Here is a 22,493-nt window from a genome sequence, read left to right on the forward strand (position 1 = left end):
TGACTAATTATCTACTATTAAACATTTGCAGTATTGTTATGTAAGAGTTAAAGTACATCCAGGTGGTTGTTATGGCAGAATAAAGGCTTGGTGCTATACCTCGCCTAAATGAAAGATGAATTGGGCAGATCCTGGATGTTTAAATCTTGATCATTTATCTGTGGCTAATTTGGTTCTTCAAACAAGTTCGCGAATCAGATTAAAATATCTAAATAAACTGATCTGAGATTTCCGAGAAGGACAGATCTACTGATCCTCGAAATCCTGATCAGCAATGCAACGATTGGCTGACGGCACAGCAGCGTAAAGACATCATCTGATTAATATTCAATAATCCATCTGATCAAAATGACATAAAATTTGAAGTAAACGGTCTGTTAAATATGATACGCAATCATTTTTTCACATTTGTTATGGGCTGCAGGCTTTACACTTTCATTTGTCAAGAGCATTTAGCAATTCATTTAGTTTTACATCTAGAGAGGATTAATGGGCGTAATGACTGGGTGTTTAAATGAAAAGCATTTTGATATTGGTGAAGGTGTCTGAAACTTTTGCGAAGCATCTAATCACCAGCATATTATCTGTCTGAACATGTGAAGGACTGCAAACAATAATTTTCCTTTATAAAAACAAACAAAAACAAAACTTGATTATTGTGCTTGTTGTCTTATCATACACAAATTGTACTACTAAAGCTGGATCGGCACCTTAAAATAAAACGCTTTTGTATCTAAAAAGTCCATATCGATGTTCCTTTTGAACCCCTTGGGGAGAGAACAGCCCGATTTTGTCCTTTTTTTTGAGTGCAGATTGTATAAGCTTTATTTACATATTCTTATATTTAACTGTTATTTAACTTTCACACACACAGACAGACACACACACACACATACACTGGCTTTCAAAATTAGAGAACAATTTATAAATATTGAACAATTCTGAAATAATGTCATCTTCACTGCTCAACAGTTGAAGGATTTTTTTTGTCCCGTCTATACCATGCTACCAGAACACCTTTTCCACAAAATAACAAAGGCATTTCAACAAAACCATTTTTTTGCAGAAAACACACTGATTAAAATTAGAGAACAACAATGACTGTAGCATGGAAAAAGATTACAGGAAAATTTTCTGAAGGTTACAAGTCAACAATTAGTATGAAGTGTACAGGCCTCTGCTCTGAATGACTTCATCAAATCTGTGGCCACAAGACAGCACTAGTCGCTCACACTGCTCTAATGTGATTTTGGCCCACTCTTCTTCCAGTGTTCTCGATAGTTCAGTGACTGTAAAGGGTTTCTTGGCCATAACTCTCGCCAAGGATTTTCCAGAGGTTCTCTATTGGGTTGAGGTGAGGACTCTAAGCACACCATGTCATTATTTCAATGTTTTCAGTTTCAAGCAACTGCTTTACCCATTTTGCTGTGTGACATGGCACGTTTTCCTGCATGAACACTGCGAGCTGATTGGGTGATGAACGCAGGGAAGCAACCATATGTTGTTGAAGAAGGTTCTGATAAACATTTGCATTCACTCTGCCATATAGCTGTAGAGGCCCAACTCCTGCTGCATAAAACATGCCCCAAACCATGACACTTCCTCCTCCACTTTTCAGACTTCTTTGCACACTTTTTGTTCAGTCTTTCTCCAGTTTGTCACCGAACATTTGTTTTCCATCGGACCCAAATAAATTAAACTTGCTTTCATCACTAAAGTGAACTTTGGATCAGTTCTCCTCTGTCCACACAACATGCTCCGCAGCAAATCTTAGTCTAGCCTTTTGATTCTTTCTGCTAATGAGAGGTTTGGTGACTACAGAGAGGGCTTTCAGTCCAAATGCTCTTAAACGTCGAGACACTGTATGACGAGACAGATCTTTACCCTGTTCAGTGCTGAACTGGTGAGCAGTTCCAGCTGTAGTGTGAAAATGATTGCCCATTGAGATCCTCCGCAGTATCTTATCCTCTCTTCTGTGGATGACCAGCCTTCTTAAGGGACTTGAATGTGTTTGTGATGTTGTAAAGATTCAATATTCTTGAAATCACAGATTTAGAACAATCAACTTGTCTTGCTATGGCAGATAGGGTCATTCCTTTGGCCTTCATCTGGACAACCTGTTGCCGAAAGCTTTCAGTCACTTTAGAGCGTTCCACCATCTTGCAGAGGCAGTGAAACTGGAAGTTAGGCTGCCAGGTAAATAGGGGTTGACAGATAATGAAGGGAATTAGCACCAGATGCCAGATTGACACCAATAACTGGGAGGTATCTGAAATTGTTCTCTAATTTTGATCAGTTCTGCAAAATAAAGTTTTTCTTGTAATGCCTTTGTTATTTTGTGGAAAAGGTGTTCTGGTAGCATGGTATAGACGGGACAAAAAAATCCCTCAACTGTTGAGCAGTGAAGATGACATTTCTTCAGAATTGTTCAATTATTTGTAAATTGTTCTTTAATTTTGATCGCCAGTGTGTGTGTATATATATATATATATATATATATATATATATATATATATATATATATATATATATATATATATATATATATATATATATATATATATATATATATATATATATATATATTGATACACATGAAAATGGAGTAAGAAAGTGCTTTGATAGGTGGTTTTGGTATTATTCATACTTTTAAAAAGAGAAGTAAAGTGACTCTCAAATGAAAAACTGAAGTCCTGAGGATTGAGCCCTAATAATTGGTTATAAAACAAAAAAAATATATAAATGAAATGTAGCTCAGCTCAACAAAACTTGATTGAATTAGCTTTTCTTTTAGTAGATAACTGTGGGAACCCTTTTAAAAGGCAAAGATCAATTGACAGTTCATATAAGAAAAGTCAAACCACCTGACTGATCCTGTGTGAGAACACCATTCTGGGAACAGCTGAGACAGGAGTGCAAGAAAGACAAAAGTGAGTGTCCATGTGCCCCAAACCAACCTCAAGTGACCATTAAACATTCATATTAAAGGTTATCCGTAGTTCACACCAACAATTAGAAACATTGTTCATATATTTTGATATTTGAAAATTAATGCAAGCTTTTATTTTAGAAACTGTTACGTTTTTACTTCTTAAGTATGAAAAATAAAACAAAACTTCACTTAAAGAGAAAGTCCACCCAAAAATTTAATTTACTCATCCTTGACTAACCTTGTTTTGTTGTTTTTGTTCTGTTGAAGATATTTTGAAGAATGTTGGAAATCGCTAACCACTGACATCATGAGTAGGAAAAAAATAATCCTATGCATGATACAGATTTCCAACATTCTTCAAAATAACTTTTGTTTAACAAAACACGGAAATTCAAACTGGTTTGGAACAAGTCAAAGATGAGCAAATTACCATTTTTGTCCGAACTACCCCTCATTTTTTTGTTTTTGTATGCAGTTACACCCCATTATAATGTGATGTTAGGGACAACATGTACCTGTCGGAGATGCCAAGACATCCACAGGAGACTCGCCTGGCTGAGACACTGGACTCTCCATCTCAGCATCCATCACTCCAAGAGAAAATCTGTCAGCTGCAAGACTCTGTTCTGGAGACACGTCTCTCACCGATGGCAGCAGGTAACGCTCAAAGTCCAAACCAGTGGCACCCTGGGAAAAATACATCAGAACATGATCCTCACTAAGGAAAAGTTACAAATTCTGCTGAATATGAATTTGCTTAATAAGAAAGCCATAACCAGTAAATTGGTGATATTCAAAGTCAAACTCTACCATTTTTACTAACAAAAATATATTGCAAAACTCTTCAAATGTAAACATTTATTTTTACTTATACATTACATTTTGTGTAGTTCTGTGTAAAAAAGCATTTTCACTTTAAGAGTGAACACTACAATTAAGGTAAAAAACATCTTTAAAATACTACAGAATTTAACTACTAATGTATGTCAGGGTTCAAAACTAAGGATTTTTTTCTACTGGCCCGATTTAACCAGTGGTTCAGATTTTTACTTGTCCTGCCAAAATTTTCAATGACCCCACCAAAAAAAAAAAAAAAAAAAAAAAAAAAAAGTTAATTTCTATTTCTTAGCCTCAAATATTAAATAATGTGTCACAAAATTATGTCTGTGAATCTAGAATTTAAATATTTGAAAAATGTTAAAATATTTAGCAGTAAAATATAGCAGTATGAAAAATGTGCAGGTATTTTATTGCAAAACAAAAAGTGACTGACTTAAAAGTGACAGGACACTATGCAAAACATCACTACATTTTTTTTGTCGTGTTGCACCCATGTAAATGTTTCCCCAATGTTGCCAATGTAGCGGTCATGTTGCCGTCTCCTCTCTGTACTGGATTTTACCAGGTTATGGAAAAAAAAAAAAGCTCACATCTAGGCAGATAAGAGAAATCGAAAAGCAATATGGTTTTTACCATATTCACCACTAATTATATTATATTTACCACTTAACAGAAAAGGTACCTTTCAAGAACTTAAAAGCACAAATTGTTTCTCAATTCTAAGACTGTATGTGCATTCAATTGACAAATAGTCGCAAACAAATAAAAATTTTGTGCCAAGGCCGCACTGCCCTGATTGGGCCAGACACGATTGCGATAAGCGATAAGCAGAATGAACGTCCAAAATCACTCCCTGACATTAGAAAAACGGAAACCATTGAGTGTTTGAGCGCCACCATGTTGTGTTTTACTGTAACTTCAGCAGCTCAATGCATGTGAACGAACGTGGAAATCTCTACCCAGCGGCATAGCAAAAATCAAAAACTACAGAGTCCTTTTTTGGTCTTATTAAATAAAGCATTTTATCCTGCCATTTTGTGCATTGGTGTGCGCACTCATACTGCTGCCATTTGTTTAGACAAGAGGCGATAAAAGTCGGATATAAGCACGAGTGAAAATCTTCCCAGTATGCCTTAATCCTGTCAGAAAGCACATTTGGTACCAGCATTTTAATTTGGTAGAAAAATCACCTCAGCATCTTGAGGTCCAGTCATTTCAACATCCGCACTGGTTGGAGAGCTGTACAAACAGTAAAAAAGGACAGTGTAAGATTACACAACACAAAAAAACCTGCATGATTCAGTACTTCAAATTCAAGTGCTCCATACCTACTGCATGCTGAAAGGACGAGCTCATTACTGAGAGCTGAAGAAGCGTTGAGATCTTTGGTTGGTGTGGAGGGCATCATTGCAGGAGAAGCAGGAGCACAGACGCTGGGTTCTGCTTCATGAAATGAGCACTGCGAAAGAGCATCTACACTAGCCGAGACATGCAAACTCTCCTCAGACACCACATTATCTTCTGCTTGTGTAGAAGGACTGAGCATCGACTCTGGAATGCAGTCCTCAATCTGAGCTTCTGAACACTCAACAGGGGACTCGGACTGCCCTGCTGGACTGTTTTCTGCCTCGTTTCTGAAATCTGGTTGGGTTTGTTGGGTACAGGTGGAGCTGGAGTCAAACTGAGGTTGGCTGTTGGAGCAGAGATCTGTGTGTGGGGCTTGCATGTGGTCAGGGGTCATCTGAGGGGCTCTGGGTGACTCTGGCAAGGGCTCAGCAGAACGCAGAGGGGTAGAAATGGGTAATACTTCAGGCTGAAGGGGTCGAGGTGGTGTGGTGGACATGCAGGGTAGAGGAGAAGCGCGAGAGATGGCAGTAGATCTACACTGCCTGACTGGAGTGCTGAATTTAGTAACTGAGGGAGAAGAAACCACACCTCGACACGATCTTCTAACAGCAGCTGGGGAAGAGAAAACTAAACAGGTCAATACACAGAGAACATTTAGAGGAACGACATTAAGTGAAATAATCTGAAATGCACTCTGAGTGAAGTGAAAGCTTGGTAATAGTGCATTCACCACACGCTGCTAGTTCAATTTTGATTTCAATTCATTTCAATTCACGCTTGACATCAGAGCTCGCTGAGAAGACAAAAAACTCATATCACAACATAAATACTCTATCATCATAATGTCTGGCATGATATTCAACTCTTTCTGCAAATTCACTCAATTAATAGTGTTACATAGTGTATTATAATAGAATTAAATAAAACAGAGAAAGAAAATATTTATTTTTGACTTTTAAAGTATATACTTTACTCAAACTCATTTATATGTGATTATTAAATTTTATTTAAAACTTCAGAGCAAATATTTGATTAAGAATGCTAAAATATAAATTAATATAAATCACAGGGTGAACATAAAATATTGCTAAATAAAAATAAAATCTAGACATGGTACTTTCAAGTTTGCAACGTTCTTACCATCCTGTCATTTGGCTTTCTGCATGCATCCCACATCCATTCAAAATAACTTTATATTTTATCATCTTCTTTATTTTTATACTGTCAGTTTATTTTTAAATGATTGAATTGTGTATATGTTGTACAATTTAAAATGATTGAATTGTGTATGTATATATATATATATATATATATATATATATATACACACACACACACACACACACACACACACACACACACACACACACACACACACACACACACACACACATATATACACACACACACATATATACACACACACGTTGTACAGTAACCTTTTCTTGAAAGGCGCTTTAAATAAAATATATTATTATTATTATCCCCATGGTGGCATGCAAGACTGTGGTCAGCCAAATTTTCAAAAAGTATTACTATAAACCAGTGGTTCTTAATTCCCGTCATTGAGCCTCCCAAACCATGCACATTTTGTATGTCTTCCTTCCTTAACACACCTGATTCAGATCACCAGCTCGTTAAACAGGAGATCCATGAACTGCTTCTTAGGCGTGTACCAAATTGCATACTTATGCACTATTCTACGCCAGTTTGTAGAATAAATAGTGCAAGTAACTTTAAAAAGAATAAGTGCACTTTAATTACCCGGAAAATGCACTTATTCAACTGGTAAAATGAAGTGTGGAATGATGGACACTTCACGCACTCAACGGCTGTTTTGCCCACATAGCAGAAGGGGCGGTGCTATCGGGCGCTCATGTTGGATTACTTTATTTATTTTGGATTGTAATAGTAAAATTATCCTTCGAGAGCGATTATACCGCCTCCCGATGGTGAATGCAGTTATACTCACACCAGGTATTATTTGGTAGTTTGGTCATTTATTTCACTCATTTGGCCACTGGTAAACATCATCAGGGAGACGGTTTGAACTTCCGCTAAGTAAAAAAAACAGTGTTCTATTTGGGGAAAACACTACAAACATATACTATGCTGTTAATTTTGTAAGTGCATAAGTACATAATGCATAAGTGCATTGTATGCCATATAGGCCGCATTTACACTGCACTGTTCAAGTGACTCAATTCCGACTTTTTTCTCCCATGTGGCACAGATCGGATATAGCCCATGTACGTGTAAGCAGGAACAAATCACATGGATACTGATTTACTCAAATCAGATTCAGGCCTTGCTCATCAGATCTGTGCCATCGTGTCTGCAGTGTAAGCAGGTAGATCGGATTTTCACCCGTCAATGCGAGTCGCACGTCATTATAAACCATAGCGAATAATGTCAAGTCTGACACTTTCATTTCAGAACAGACTTCAGCAGAGTCCCAAACCTTAAATCTCATACACGAGAACTTAAACAGCTTTTATGTTGTCATATAGCACAGGTATTTAAGCCTGTTAACGAGAGCGCAATGCCCGCCATGTAACCAATAAAAACTAATAGAAAACTAGTGCATACATCACATGCATATAAATCACGCCATGGACATTACATTAAGATGCCTAAAGGTTTAAAAAGCCTATATATAAAAAAAGTTGGACAAATGAGAACCTTTCTGTCATAAAAGCTGCAAACAGATTACATACAGGAATAGAGAAAAGAGCACTCTTTAATTATCAGCTGTTAGTCAGCACCCGTTTTTTTTTTTTTGGTCATTGCGCCTTTGCTGTGTGCTGTGTAAATGCAGATGATCGGATACGAGTCAATTTTAAAAAATAATATAAGCAGGTCATCAAAAAAATCTAATACAGACACAAAATCAGAATTGACCATCAAGATCTTCAGTGTAAATGCAGCTATAGATAACACCTGATTCAGATGATCAGCTCGTTAAACGAGATATCCACAAACTGATCCTTGTGGGTGAAATAAAGCCCTGCTCACACTGAGATTTCAGCCACAATCTAGTCATCTGAGATAAATAAGGTAAATCCTAAAAAATTCCTGAAATCCTAGGCTAAAATCTGTGGTCTTTGATCGTTGGTTTGACATGTTCACAGACAGCCGCTTAATGCCTGCTGCGATCAGATTTTTCCTCCAATGAAGTTCTGGCAGTGTCAAAAGGATTCAGACACTTTCCTGCAGTGTGACAACAGCTGCGATGAGCGTCAATGCAAGAACTAATAGGAGCGCTGAATCTGATAACGCAATCCATGCGACAATTCAAATGACCGCAGGAAATGTCAAAACAGTTTGTTTTTTTTTCCCTGGTTTTATTATTGTGGCATGCGTTGTGCAAAATTATCACTACAGATCGTTTATGCTTGCTGTGAGGAATCATTTCTTGCTGCAATCGTTCAGGATTATAAAAAAAAACGCGTGAGCCGGCCCTAAGAGAGACATGGGAGTGGGGGTCTGGAATTGAGAACACTACATAATTAACCATAATGTGAAATGATTTACTTTTTAGTAAATGCAATTTATCCACCTACACAATGTAATTTATTATTACTATTATTATTAATAATATTAATTAAAAAAACATGAATTAAAACGTTATGTTTTAAGGAATACTTTTGTTTTAGTTTTAATATATTTAAGCTAAATATTTAGGAAAATTTTTAATTGTAATGAGATGGAATTTGCCCAAAAATGAAAATTTGGACATGTTTGAATGACTTCCTTCTGTTGAACACAAAGCAAGCTATTTTGAAGAAAAGGAAACTGATAGCTATTGACTTTCATAGCTACTAATTTACAACAAACTCAAAAAAACATATCTTGCGTTTAACAAAAGAAAGAAACTCAAACAGATTTGAAACCACTTAAGTTTGATCAAACAGGTGAGTACATTATCATTTTTGGTTGAGGTATCCCTTTAATTTAGGTTCACTAAAATATAGAGAATTCCATATCAAAAGTATCGAGTTTGGTATCAATCAGTACTGAAATGTAAAAAATGTGAACAGCTGTGAAAATTTGTGAACTTCACATCCAATCACAGTCATTTCTGTTGAGCATGTGAACACAATTGCCAATCAGCGGTGTTTAAGTACACCCCCAAATGTTAGCGGGAAATGAACATTTTTAAAAATTCAGTAGCTATGGGATCCGAAATCCATACTTTTGACAACACTACTAGAACACAACAAATACATTTAATCTTTGGATTTCCACAAATGCCACAGGTCATACTTTTCAGATGGATATTGGGAAGGCAGGGGAGGAAAAAAAAACAAATTAATAAACAAACTAACACTACTGACCGAGTGATACTTTCCATTCTTACCTGGTGTCTTAACTGGGCTTTCCACCTGGAAGAAGCCGCCATGGAAGACAACAGACTGCACTGGAGCCACAGACACAGAGCTGGAGTCCTCCTGGGGTTTGTCTGAGGTCTTGGTGGCCTTCTGTTCAGCCTGCTTGGCTTTCATTGCAGCCTTTATAGCAGCCAGTCGACTCTTGGCTGCAGCATTGCCACCTCCACCTGCTGCGGCCTTCCCTGCTACAACAGGAGGCTTCTATAGGACAGGAGAACAGATATGAAAATTATACAACATTCCATTAAAACACAATGTTATTTAAATATGGGGCTGAATAATAGTTTACTTTGACCACTCTTTTTTTAGTGACAGGTTTGACTTCCTCTTTCCAGTCCCTCGCCTCTGCTTCTTTCAGGGCACTGAATTTCTTGTTAACGTCTTCCACCTATAAAAAAACAACAGCATTAAAGTCCATGTGAGATTAAAATGAAGTTTTCTAGATGTTAGCATCAGTATGCTATATCACACCAGACGCGAAAGAAGCATCAAGCACGAGTGATTAACATGTTGAGTCAATGCAAAGGTACGAAAAGACATCCTGCAGCCATTCGCGCAACCTTAACTAATCAGGAGCTTGCTCTTGTGGGGTCGTGATTATGACGTAGCACATGTTGTTAGCGTCCCAGGGGGAAAATCCTCCTGCCAACACTGACAACAGTTCATCAAACTGGCCTCAGCTCAGTCAGAAGCACAGCTGAATGCTTCCATCATCCAGGTTAAGGTTCTGGAGGAGTTTTTGAGCTCAGAGCTGGGTGCACCTCTGAAAGGATCTAGAGCAGTGGTCCCAAACCTTTTTCTAACTGCGGACCGGTCAACGCTTGACAATTTTACTGCGGACCGGGGGGTTGAAATAATAGTAATAATAATAAACGTGAATCCACTGTGTACTCATGTGTAGCTTTATTAGCACATTGCTCCAACATTACAATGCTATTATAACATTAGGAAGTAATAACTTTATTAACACATTGCTCCAACAATATAACATTTTATAACATCAAAAACTGTCCGTAAAGCTTAATCAATGGGAGCCCTGAGCTTGTTTCTTTGCAACGAGATGGTCCCATCTGGGGGTAATGGCAGAAGGAAGATTGCCGGAAAGAGCACGTGCACGACTAGAACGTGCTGAAGTAAGACGTCTGCTTTAGCCAATCAGAACAGTCAGACGCATTCACGTCTGCGTGGTTTATGAGAATAAAAGCCTTTGAATATTTTTCCAGACACATTCAGCTGCTAGAAATTAGGCAGATAACGTTTATATGTTCATCTTAATGCCAAAGATGCTTATGATAAGCCGTTGTTTGTTTACCTTCAAGCTTTGCGTGTGCCCGTGAAACAGCCAGTGAGCGCCAGCACACACACATATCATGTACATCTCGACATGTGAAAGTGTTTCTGCCATGACTTTAATCCAGAACACCGGCAGAGTTGTTGTCTCGAACACTGTTTTAAGGCCGCCGTCATTTGCGATCTCCAGCAGTTGGTCTTTTTCTTGCACGGACATGCTGGATTCAGCTGGTTTGTTGACAAATGGGTTACGTATCCATTCCTTGGCCGTTTGTGGGTCCTTTGATGTTAGGAAGTAGCGCTCAAACTCCTTTAACAGCAAAGACTGGTAATCGTGCACCAGCTTGGCGAGTGAGAGCGCAGGCTCAGTCTCACACAAAAAAATGTTTGAAACATGTGCAATATGCCTCTGTTCACGCGCCGTCCCCACAAATCCAGTTTGGCTTTAAATGCAGCTACTTTATCTGCCAACTTAAAGATAAATAATTCTTGTGCAGCCCGGTACTGATTGATCCACGGACCGGTACTGGTCTGCGGCCCGGGGGTTGGGGACCACTGATCTAGAGGACTCTGACAATGCTCCAAATTAATCAAGCTGTTTTTCAGCTTTCATAAAGCACATTATTTTCTCAATAAAATCCATGTTAGTCATTTAGCAACGAAGCTACCGTCACCGGCCAGACAAAAGCCCTGCCCATGACGCAAATCCGCATCTGTTCTGAAGAGAATTTGATGAGCAAATGAAGCAAGTAAACTCAAATTTTCACGTGCGAATAGCACAATTTGTCTATGCGTTACACATCTGGTGTGAACACAGCATTAAGGTTATCTATAATCTAGTGTGCTCCAAAACAGTGACAAAATCTGCATTAAAAAAGACAAACATTTAAAGTATGCAGTTTATCATTTCTATTCAAATGGCATGACCTAATTTTTTTGTTTCTCATCAAATTTTCTGACCAATCAAATGCTCTTCATTATCTGACATGTTCCACCCCCTCAAAGATGCTATTGCTTGAGCTCAACCACTCTATGATGAAACAAAATGCTACTGGATGCTTTTATTTAAAAAGGGGGAGAGGCTACTCCATTTCCCATCCTGTCTTCATGTTTCTGTTCAAATTACTTTACACATCGAACAAAAAAAGCACTTCACAGGACATTTAAGCAAGGTTTGACAATGATTTAAGCATTTTATTAAAGTGAACCTCAACCCACCTGGAAGTACACCATGTCCCAGAAACCCTGCAAGTCTGTGCAGGTTGTTATTTTTTCCCCGCGCTTAAAGTCGCAGTCATCCACGAGGCCATTAAACTGGCCAAAACGCTCTTTCATCAGCAGTCTGGCCTGACCAACAGCAGTGCGCATCCGATCTCGCACTGCATGGACAGAGAGAAATAAATTTCAACTGTGATAACAGAACTTTCTGGGTACCGGAAAAAAAATTTATGGATCTTGCTATTACGGTCATAGACTCCAGAGAAAGCAGCAACTTTTCTAATAATAAAAACAAATCAACAAATAATGCATGTAAAAATATGAAATCAATTCCAGATTTTTAATTTGCATTCTTTTTAATTTATCCAGGGGTTCACACCTTGTCAAATGCTACAAATTCACCAAAATGTAACTATGAAACGACAAAAACTTTGCATTTCTGTTCTGCCTCATTTAAACAAGCATGAACAAAAAACTAAAAGAAAAACAAAGACACGTTGTTGTTGAAATAATGTTTGAAGTTGCAGGTCAAAATTGAAGACTTACTCTCCTCTGGTATAGAAGTGTCATCAAATCGTGACTCCCACAGCTCAGAGAGCCCAGTCAAACGCTCAGTCTCACTGGCCATCGCTGCCCTATTAAAAGCAAATTCAATCACGCCATTAATGTAAATTACAAATCTTTCAACTTATACAGACATTTTAAAAATTTCATTTATATTTATATATATATATATATATATATATATATATATATATATATATATATATATATATATATATATATATATATATATAATACTAATAAAAGGTCTTTTTAAGCATTTTAAACATCAGTTCAAATGATTTTTAAAATATTGAGTTGCGTAACCATTGTTCGTGTTAACTGCTGTGCATATCTGTCAGATCAAATCAACCAACTAACACCTAGAAGCTGGAATTTCAGTCCCGTAAGAACAAATTACGTCCTAGTTCTATGAATTTTGGGGTTTTGTCGCAAAAACTGCATTGAGAATGTCACCCCACAAGATTTTAATTGGGTTGAGGTCAGGGGATTAATCTGGCTACTCCATTACCTCAATTGTTTTTGCCTGAAACCAAGATGTTCCTTACTAACACGTGTTTGAGGTTGCCAGCTTGTAATGGACCAATTTTAGGTACATTTACTCTTTAGCACATAATATTTTCAATTAAATAGATTTATTCAAACTGATCCATGACCATTAGTAAAGACAGATAAAACCAAAGCCACAGTATGATAAACATCACCACTCCATGATTTCTTCACTACCGTTCTTTGCAATGAATTGAACACCTGTGGGTTGTATGATGATGGTCAATTTTATCATTATTCCAAAGTGCTTTATTGGGATTTCTTGCTCACAGCTGAGCTTCCATTAAATGACATCTGTCAGTTACAGTAATTGCAGGTCATTTAGACCATTTTTTTAGCTGTCTGGAAGTGATGATTGGCTGGATCTATGACATTCCGACAATTTATTTATCCTTTTAATTACAGCTGCTTGTTTTTTTTTTCTGCACATTTCAGGTTTTTGTTTTATCATCATTCACCTAAAAATAAATTTACTCTCCCTCCACTTGTACCAAACCTGATTGAGTAGATACAGTTGAAGCCAGAATTATTAGCCCGCGGCCCCCCTTTGAATTTGTTTTTCTTTTTTAAATATTTCCCAAATTATGTTTAACAGAGCAGGAAAATTTTTCTCAGTATGTCTGATAATATTTTTTCTTCCAGAGAAAGTCTTATTTGTTTTATTTTGGCAAGAATAAAAGCAGTTTTTAATTTCTTAAAAACCATTTTAAGGTCCAAAATAATTAGCCCCTTTAAGCTATATATTTTTTATACTAGTTTACAGACAAGCCATTATTATACAAATCATTATACAATAACTTGCCTAAGTACCCTAAAATGGCAAAGATAAAATAAATCAGTTATTAGAAATAAGTTATTAAAACTATTATGTTTAGAAATGTGTTAAAAAAAACTCTCTGTGAAACGGAATTTGGGGAAAAAAAATAAACAGGGGGCTTATAATTCGGGACAGGGGGGTGGGGGGTATGTACAATGCAACTGTACATTTTAATAAGTGTGAAAACCGATAGACATAGACTTCAATAGCATTTGTACTTTTTACTATGGATTTAAATTTTTCAAAATATAATCGCCTGTGTTCAACAGAAAAAAGCGTGTGAGTGTGAGTACAAAGTCAGTAAAGTTTTATGTTCGGATGAACTTTAATAAAAGATGAATGAATAAATCCTCTCATTAAAATTAATACTGCTATTTCTTTGAATACCCCCTTCCCTTCCAACGCATTAGCCAATTATAAATAAATAAAAGTAGAGACTTGTCATGTGTGGACTACATCCACAAGTAAATCCTTTGCAATGGACAAATGTCAGTAACGCGAATAACAGTGGTTCAAGAGGTATCAACTCTACATAATCACGCACCATTCAAATTCAACAAATAACTTTGATGCTGTATGCTGAATAAAAGCTTGTTTAATGCTCTTACAACTTAAGAAATAAATGTATAAAATGCAATAAATAATATATAAACCATGTACTATATGGCATCATATTTATTTAATATGCAATGTAACGAATTAAACTATGCTATGTTCATCAAAATCATTAGTAAACATTTACAAACACATTCTCTCATTCGTAGCTGTTTGGAAAATAACACTAGCGTTGTGTTAAATATTACAGATTTTGACTTATAATCGAAAATTCTTACTACTTTAAAACATTTTATAGCTTTTTTGAGTGCATATTAATACTGTAAATTACATTTACTAATGATCTGCTAATGTTTATGCGCTGTTAACAAAGTTCATTAGCAAACACTTACAAGCACCTTATCTGATTTTTATCTGCATCTCAATTTATTACCTAATAATTTATTAAGCATTACGTAATGTTTGTAATTTACTACAAATAAATGTTATCTCAAACAGGCCTGTCACGATAAGTCATTTTTTTGTGCGATATTGTCATAGAAATTATTGCAACAAGTGACATTATTGTCGTTTTAAGACCAATTGATGCCTGTTCACATAATGATTTTACAGCAGGATTTACCTGGGCATAAACACATTCAAAGCAAAAAAATTTATAAAAAATACACACACGTAAATGTTTTTTTTGGCTTTAATGTTATTCGTACATCAATCCTTTTCTCGAAGTGGACTTCAGATTAGAAACGGAGAGTAGATTTCAAAACCGGTAGTAGTTTTGTTTATGTATTGCACTATAAGTAAATGTACTGACTATTGTAACAGGCCTAATTTTAAACATTACAAATAATAGATATGACTTCTTAGTATGTTGCAATAACAAAGATGTGCCTCACCTAAAATAGGCAACATCATGCTGAGGCTCCATGGGGGCAGATGAAGGTGATGGTGCTGCATCGGTGGATGGCTGAGGGAAAGATTGTGCTTGAAGAGGAGAGGACACTGACGGAGGGCTGATGGGATGATCTGGCATATGGGCTGACACAGAAGGTGGAGGAGATGAGAATGACACAACAGGTTTTGGGGGAGAGGGGAAAGCAGGCTCCATGCTGACTTCTGAATTAAAACTGTAAAAGAAAATACGTATTTCAGACTAGTGTTGTAAAAAAATTCAATATATAAATATTTGAAAGAAATTCTGCATTCTCTACATGATCTTCAGCAGACACACTACGTGCACGTAAAAAAAAACAAAGCATCAAGATACCCGTCTTTAAAACACAGTCGGTTAGGTCTGAAGTGAAAGTAATTGTTTGAGAATTTTTTCAAAGTAACAGCAGCCGAATGAAACCTGCTGTTGTTTTGGACAAAATAAAAGTTAGACCTGTCTGAGGAATGTAAAATACAATTTACTTCTGTATATTTGTCCTTTTGTATCAGTGTTGTTAGTTATAATTTGCTTCTTTATTACTTACTGCTTAAGTGCCTTTTGATAAATTTCTTATTTAAAGCTGGATTCTTCTGTAGTGTCATTGAGTACCAAGAAGAAAATTTGCTGGCGTACCATGGCTAAAGCAGGCACAATGATATTGTGTCACACTGTTACATAGCTACCTAGCTAGGGACTATCTTCAGGGGCTGAGTAATATCAACATAATGTCAATAATGCTGCAGCAATAATAAATTTTCTATCAGTCTTTGTACATGTACAAATAGAAAATTCTTTAAAAAAAAGAGAGATGCTAATAGTGCTAATCTCATTCATTATTTTATGCTAAGCTAAGTGTGCTCCCACCAGACCTAAAGATAGGCTGAATTGATTCAAAACTGGTAAATCTCAAACATTTAAATCTAGGGGACTTGTAAAATGAGGCTACTTCAAAAAAAAGAGGAGTGTTCGATTAGATTATGTAATTTTTATCAATGCTGTGGAAATATTTTGTGACAACACTTTTTCAGACTGACCAAGAGTTTTAGCACTTTGATTATTCAGTTACTCTTAACAATTAGGTTTCATTATGTAATGCATTTACTAACATGAAGAATACTAGTACAGCATTTATTTATCACAGTTTAACATTAACTAATGCATTATTCAAATTCAAATGAACATTTGTTAACATTAGTTTATGCACCGAGTTAAACTAACAATGAACAACTTTTTCACATTTAACTTGAATTAATTTAACATTAACTTAAATGTATCATTGTTTGTTCATGTTAGTAATCGCATTAACTAACATGAAATAAAGCAAACTGATTGTAAAGTATTACTGATTATTCTAATAAACTCTAAAAGGTACCTTGGTGAGAGGAAGGCATTGGCTGAAGATGGAGAGAGCGGCACAGGCTCAAATGACCTCAGACCAACAGGAGGCTGGAACACAAATCCCTGAGGAGCAAACGACGCAGGAGCAGCTTTGGGTTCCTCTACCTTATCAACTGCACTGTCCTTTATTTCAGCAGGCTATAAAATATCCACAAAATAATTAACAATTTTCCAAACAGAAAAAACAAACAAACAAAAAAAAAAAAAACACGCACACACACCTCACCTTATTTTCAACATTCGCCTTCATGTTGCCTGTGTAAGATAATGATATCTACAGATTAATGACACGTATTAAAAAATATCTAATAGTACTGAAATTATGTAATTTAATGCTCTGCTGAGCAATGTTGTGCAATATAAGGAACCTTGTACATTTTTCAGAAAATGATTAAAATCGTGAGACAACTCAAGCCTCATTACCTTGTATGACTTTCCCTCTGCCTGAAGAGGGCGCTGCAGGATATTTAACAGCTGATCTTGTTTTGGGACCTCTTGTATCTAAAAAGCACATACAGAAAGTGAATACACAAAAGCCCTGAGAGAAGCCCAAAATGTAAAACATCACAAAAAAGCTCACCAGCAACTGGTTTAACCACAGCTTCTGGTGCTGTTTTAGCAGCTGATCGTGTGGTTTGAGCTCTTACTGGTGGTTCAGCTGTACAAAAAAACAAAAACAAAAAAAAAAGAGGCAACAGCAGTATTACACAAAATGGGCTTTTAATTACGTGTAAACTGTTACTCAAAAGTCATTATGTGCATATAAATCTAAAAGTATGCAATACTAGTTTGAAGCATTTAATTCTAATTGTTTATGTTTTTTATGAATAAGGTTCTAAAATTATACAAATTTTACTTATTCAACATTAAATAAAAGTTGTAATACTTTAATATTTATTAGACAAAAATATTGCTTTACTGTATTTCTGTATAAATTCACCTTGGATATTTCTCAAACAGTGTCTCAAAATCGAAGTAGCGATATCATCCAGTTGCATGATCCTAAAACTCACTCATTCATTTTCCTTCGGCTTAGTCGATTTATTCATCAGGGGTTGCCACAGCAGAATGAACTAGCTTTCCAGCATGTTTTACACAGCGGGTGCCCTTCCAGCTGCAACCCAGTACTGGGAAACACCTATACACACTCATCCACACACATACGCTTTGGCCAATTTAGTTTATTCAATTCACCTGTATGATCCTAAAACTGAGTGAGTAATTTACCTGTAGTTGCTCTGGTTTTGGTTGAAGTCAGAGGTTTTCGGTTGTCCTTAGCTGGAGCCCTGGCAGTTGATAAGGTCTCAACTGTACAAACAAAATGTATTAAAGTCTTCAAAAAAAATGCAGATATTACAAAACACTTGAAAAACTGTAGTTGAATGATATTAGTTTAACTAATTACAATGCATTGCATTTGGTGATACAAAAACCCAAGAAGTTTAACAAGCTCGACAAACCTTTTTTTGGAACAGCATGTCTTTCAACTGCAAGCTAAAAAAAACAGACAGATTTTGAAATCGTGGCTAAAACATAGATACAGCACATACTGCATACATCAAAAGAAATGTACACTCATCATGTATTTGTATTACATTATGACAAAAAAACCTGAGACAAAATCTTGCTTTCATACAGTGCTGAAAAGTTTTTCATTCTCACCAACATTTTGTTTGATTAAAACACATTTAAGAGCACCTATTTTACCCCTTTTTCAAGATTTAAGATAAGTCTTAAAGTCTCATGTCTTTTGTATCTCCAGAAGGTGTCTTTAAAGTTTCAGCTCAAAACACCCATCAGATTATTTATTGTACCTTGGAGTATATTGGAAATGTAAGCTGTTTCGACTTTGTTTTTGTTGCCTGTGCCTTTACTGCAAATGAGCTGGCTCTCCTCTTCCACCATTCCCACCTGCATGTCAGAGCCACAGAAATCGCTGACTATTTCTATTACAGGTGTAGATTCTTCTGCTGCGTCTTATGCATAAGCAGCACAGTGACAGACAAGAATGAAGCAGATATCCCTTACTACAGTAAGAATGAAAGTACAGAACTTGACAGGATACAGGTTAATTTACACTGCTGTTCAGACATTCGTTATGTTAAATGTACAAAATAAACCTTATTTAATTTCATGAACCAGGATCAAAGCATTTTCTTTTATAATTGTACTGACATGTGGCTGTGGTGAAGAATTACGAAGCTATTTTTATTACAAACATGCACTGTTTTAAAAACTTGTAAAACTCATTCTTGAGGGGCTGCTGATCACAGAGAGCTAAAGAGATTGTTTAATACCGGTTACTTTCACGTCCTGTCTTGTGGATATGATTATACACTTTACTATGATGTTAATACATGGCGGTCAATTAATTCGGTGGGCGCAGAAACCACACTCCTAAGTCACATTGAGGTGGGCCTCAAAATAGGAGGGATTTGGATCCTATTTTAATGTTTTAAAAAAAGAGACTCATCTATAACTCCAGTATGACTGTGGACACACTATACCTACACATAGTTCAGTCCAAACTGCTTACAAAAGATGATTTTCATCATAGGTACCTTTTAAGAACAGTAGTATAACTTAACAATTTTAATATATTTTAGAACCATTTATTTCTGCGATGTCAGGCTTGACTATTTACATTTTAAATGATACCTTTTGATTCTGCACCATCGATCGGGTCATTCGTGTAGACTGATTCATTTCTGTGGCCTGTCATGAAGAAAAAAGTAAGATTTGAAAATTTGGTACAATTCAATCAAATTTGAGACTGACCAGTCAAACGGTTTTCCTCATCACTCACCTTGGCTCTGCCTGGTGCAGCAGTGTTTGAAGGCAGATACCCGAGTGGTTGTGGCTTATACAGGCCCACCTTGAACACACCTTTCTTTTCTTTCTCCCTCTTTTCTTTTTCCTTTTGCAAAATCTTGTTTTCTTTGTATCGAGCAAGCATCTTCTTCCTTTCCTCAGCTGCATCACTGGAATCTAAGTTATTGTAATTGTTTAAAAATAATGCAGTGCCAAAATACAATCAAATGATAAAAATAAGATATTAACCACTGGCTGTCTTTGTTTTGGGTGCTTTGTCTTGAGTAGCCATGAGGGTGGAAGTATCCATCGAGAGGTCGATCTCCGGCAACCTGTCAAGGTGTCTGCGCATGTTTTGGATCTTTTCTCGGTTCTCTTTCTGGGATTGCGAACGGCGTCTGGACATCTTCAGCCGGATCATAGATGTACTGCTGTCCCGCTTGTACAGATGTGCGAAACGAGACTCCATCCTGCAATCTATTTTACAACAAGAACTATTACGGTTGTTTTCTATCTTTCTTGCTTTAAGGCCCCACAGTAGGGCTGAATGATATTGGAAAAATCTGACATTGCCATATTTTGTTTTGCTGCACGATAAATATTTTGATATGCAAATAAATTCACTAGATAATTTAATTTATTTTTAAAAAATAAATAATATTCATATAAATAACACAAAAACTTATGAAAATTAAAACCACATCTTAAGAACACAAAAATATTACAACCATAAAACGATGTATGAATGCATTTAAGTTCATATGAAAATTTTGAAGGAAATAAATTGCAAATTAAAAAATATATTAAAACATTTATATTAATTAGCCACTAATTCATTAAAAATCTAAATAGGTATGAACTGGCATGAGAGTGTGTTGGAAGGTCTGTTTAAGCTGATATGCACCTCTAGGTAGTGTCGGTTTAATAAATTAAACAACATTTTGTCATTTTAAAATTGTACATCAGTATTGGTATAGTGTTCTTTTTTGAAATTTTGATTGATATGCTGGGTGAAGCAGTGGCACAGTAGGTAGTAATGCCCCCTCACAGCAAGAAGGTCGCTGGTTCGACATTCGGCTCAGTTGGCGTTTCTGTGTAGAGTTTGCATGTTCTCCCTGCGTTTGCGTGGGTTTCCTCCGAGTGGTCCGGTTTCCCCCACAGTCCAGAGACATGCGGGACAGGTGAATTGGGTAGGCTAAATTGTCTGTAGTGTATGAGTGTGTCTGTGAATGTGTGTGTGGATATTTCCCAGAGATAGGTTGTGGCTGGAAGGGCATCCGGTGCGTAAAAACTTGCTGGATAAATTGGTGGTTCATTGCCCTGTGGCGACCGCAGATTAATAAAGGGACTAAGCCGACAAGAAAATAAATGAATGAATAATTTGCCTAGTTTTAAAACTTTTAGGGATCCCACTGCAAGTCAGCAGATGCCCTAGCTGAGAACCAATTGTGTATTATCTAATGCAGCAAGTTCTAAATTATGGGTCATCATGACTCATGAATGCAGGCAAACGCAGAAATCCGCAGATTTTTGGCCTATCATTAAGTCTATAATTTACTTGTGCAAATGTGTGTAAATATTTATTCAGTTTTTTTTTTATTAATTTCAGTAATATCATTGACTAACATGAAAGTGTTAATTTGATTAATTTACAAAAAAGTTTGAGAAGTAATATTTTCGGTCTTTTAGTAGATATATAAGAGACTTGCTTTGTTTACCAAATAAGTGGACCTAGATGGATTTGCATTGTACACATTAACTAAGTTAATAGTATATTATTTTTTTGCAAAAATTTATTATTTTTTTACAAAATTCTGCACTGAAATAGCAAAAATGTCTGCAGATTCTACTCATGACCCTCAGTTAGTTTGTGTGTCAGGTGTATTTGTTTTTTTGAGTAATAAAATGCGGTATAATGATCTAATTTTCCATAGTTATAACAACTCATCAACAACTACACTTATCAGCATTTACATATGCTTTACAAGCTTTCTTATCTTTATTTTTGACATCAAAGACTGTCCATCACACTTTTATTGATTTTAAAGTGCCAATAAAGCTTACGGGTTTTCCACTAAGCTTTTTGCTGACCTAGAGTTAATGTTAACGTAAAGGTTGTTAACGTGTAACGTTATAGTTTTTAACTCCACATATTTTTTTTTATTTTTAGCGTTTTTGGTTTGTTTAGTCCAAAACAAAATAAACACATGGTAAAGTTAAAGCAGTAGGAACGTAACGATATCCGACAAACAGACATCTTCATTTCTTGCAGGAAGTCTTTGTTGATATCGCTTTTGAAACAAAAGATGTCCGCTCACAGTTTTTATATAACTTTTCTTTTATCTTTTCCGAATCAACAAAGCAACAACAAGATCATAATTCCCCTAAGTTAGCTGTTGTTAACTCACTTACAGCAAACCAGACGTTTGCATGTTCGAAACGTGAGCACAATAATAATGTTCGCCAATCTAAAGTTATACATATGTACTCAGAACGAAATAGTATGAAAAATGTCAAACCTTTTTGTTAAGGTGTGTTTCCAGGAGTCCAAAAAACAAATGCTACACTTAACAGACTTATTGATTTTATTAATACCGATGTTCTGTAAACAAACGTTTAACTATCCTAAGCGTACAGCAAGCAAGATGGCGGGCACGTTTTGAAAAATGAATACAGCCCTTCTGATTGGTTGCTCCGCTACATCGAAACCTACGTTGGTAGGTTAGATTTGGATGACGGGCTATGCAACGCCCTTTGGATGTTCGGTTCCGTTTTCTTTTGAAGTCGACTCTGATGGTCGATTCCTAGATCTGGAGTTAATGGAATCGACTCACCAATTCTATTTACCAAAAT

General features: G+C 36.2%; 1 protein-coding gene across 2 annotated transcripts in view; it reads right to left on the minus strand.

The window, feature by feature from the left end:
• dlgap5 (discs, large (Drosophila) homolog-associated protein 5) overlaps positions 1–22,287 on the minus strand; it is a 23,017-nt gene extending 730 nt beyond the window's left edge. Inside the window, 19 exon segments of one of the 2 annotated variants that reach the window (NM_001004592.1) lie at positions 2,865–2,902; positions 3,448–3,619; positions 4,963–5,011; positions 5,101–5,731; positions 9,480–9,711; positions 9,800–9,898; positions 12,019–12,179; positions 12,565–12,653; positions 15,397–15,627; positions 16,804–16,967; positions 17,056–17,084; positions 17,253–17,330; positions 17,410–17,487; positions 18,057–18,137; positions 18,290–18,323; positions 19,488–19,544; positions 19,636–19,817; positions 19,890–20,117; positions 22,160–22,271. In NM_001004592.1, the coding sequence (NP_001004592.1) occupies positions 2,865–2,902; positions 3,448–3,619; positions 4,963–5,011; positions 5,101–5,731; positions 9,480–9,711; positions 9,800–9,898; positions 12,019–12,179; positions 12,565–12,653; positions 15,397–15,627; positions 16,804–16,967; positions 17,056–17,084; positions 17,253–17,330; positions 17,410–17,487; positions 18,057–18,137; positions 18,290–18,323; positions 19,488–19,544; positions 19,636–19,817; positions 19,890–20,109 (2,625 nt within the window). In that variant the 5' untranslated portion in view covers positions 20,110–20,117; positions 22,160–22,271. 2 annotated transcript variants of the gene reach the window in all.
• Positions 22,288–22,493: the final 206 nt, after the last annotated feature.

The sequence above is a fragment of the Danio rerio genome, chromosome 12 (genome assembly GCF_049306965.1).
Source record: "Danio rerio strain Tuebingen ecotype United States chromosome 12, GRCz12tu, whole genome shotgun sequence".
Taxonomy (NCBI): Eukaryota; Metazoa; Chordata; class Actinopteri; order Cypriniformes; family Danionidae; genus Danio; species Danio rerio.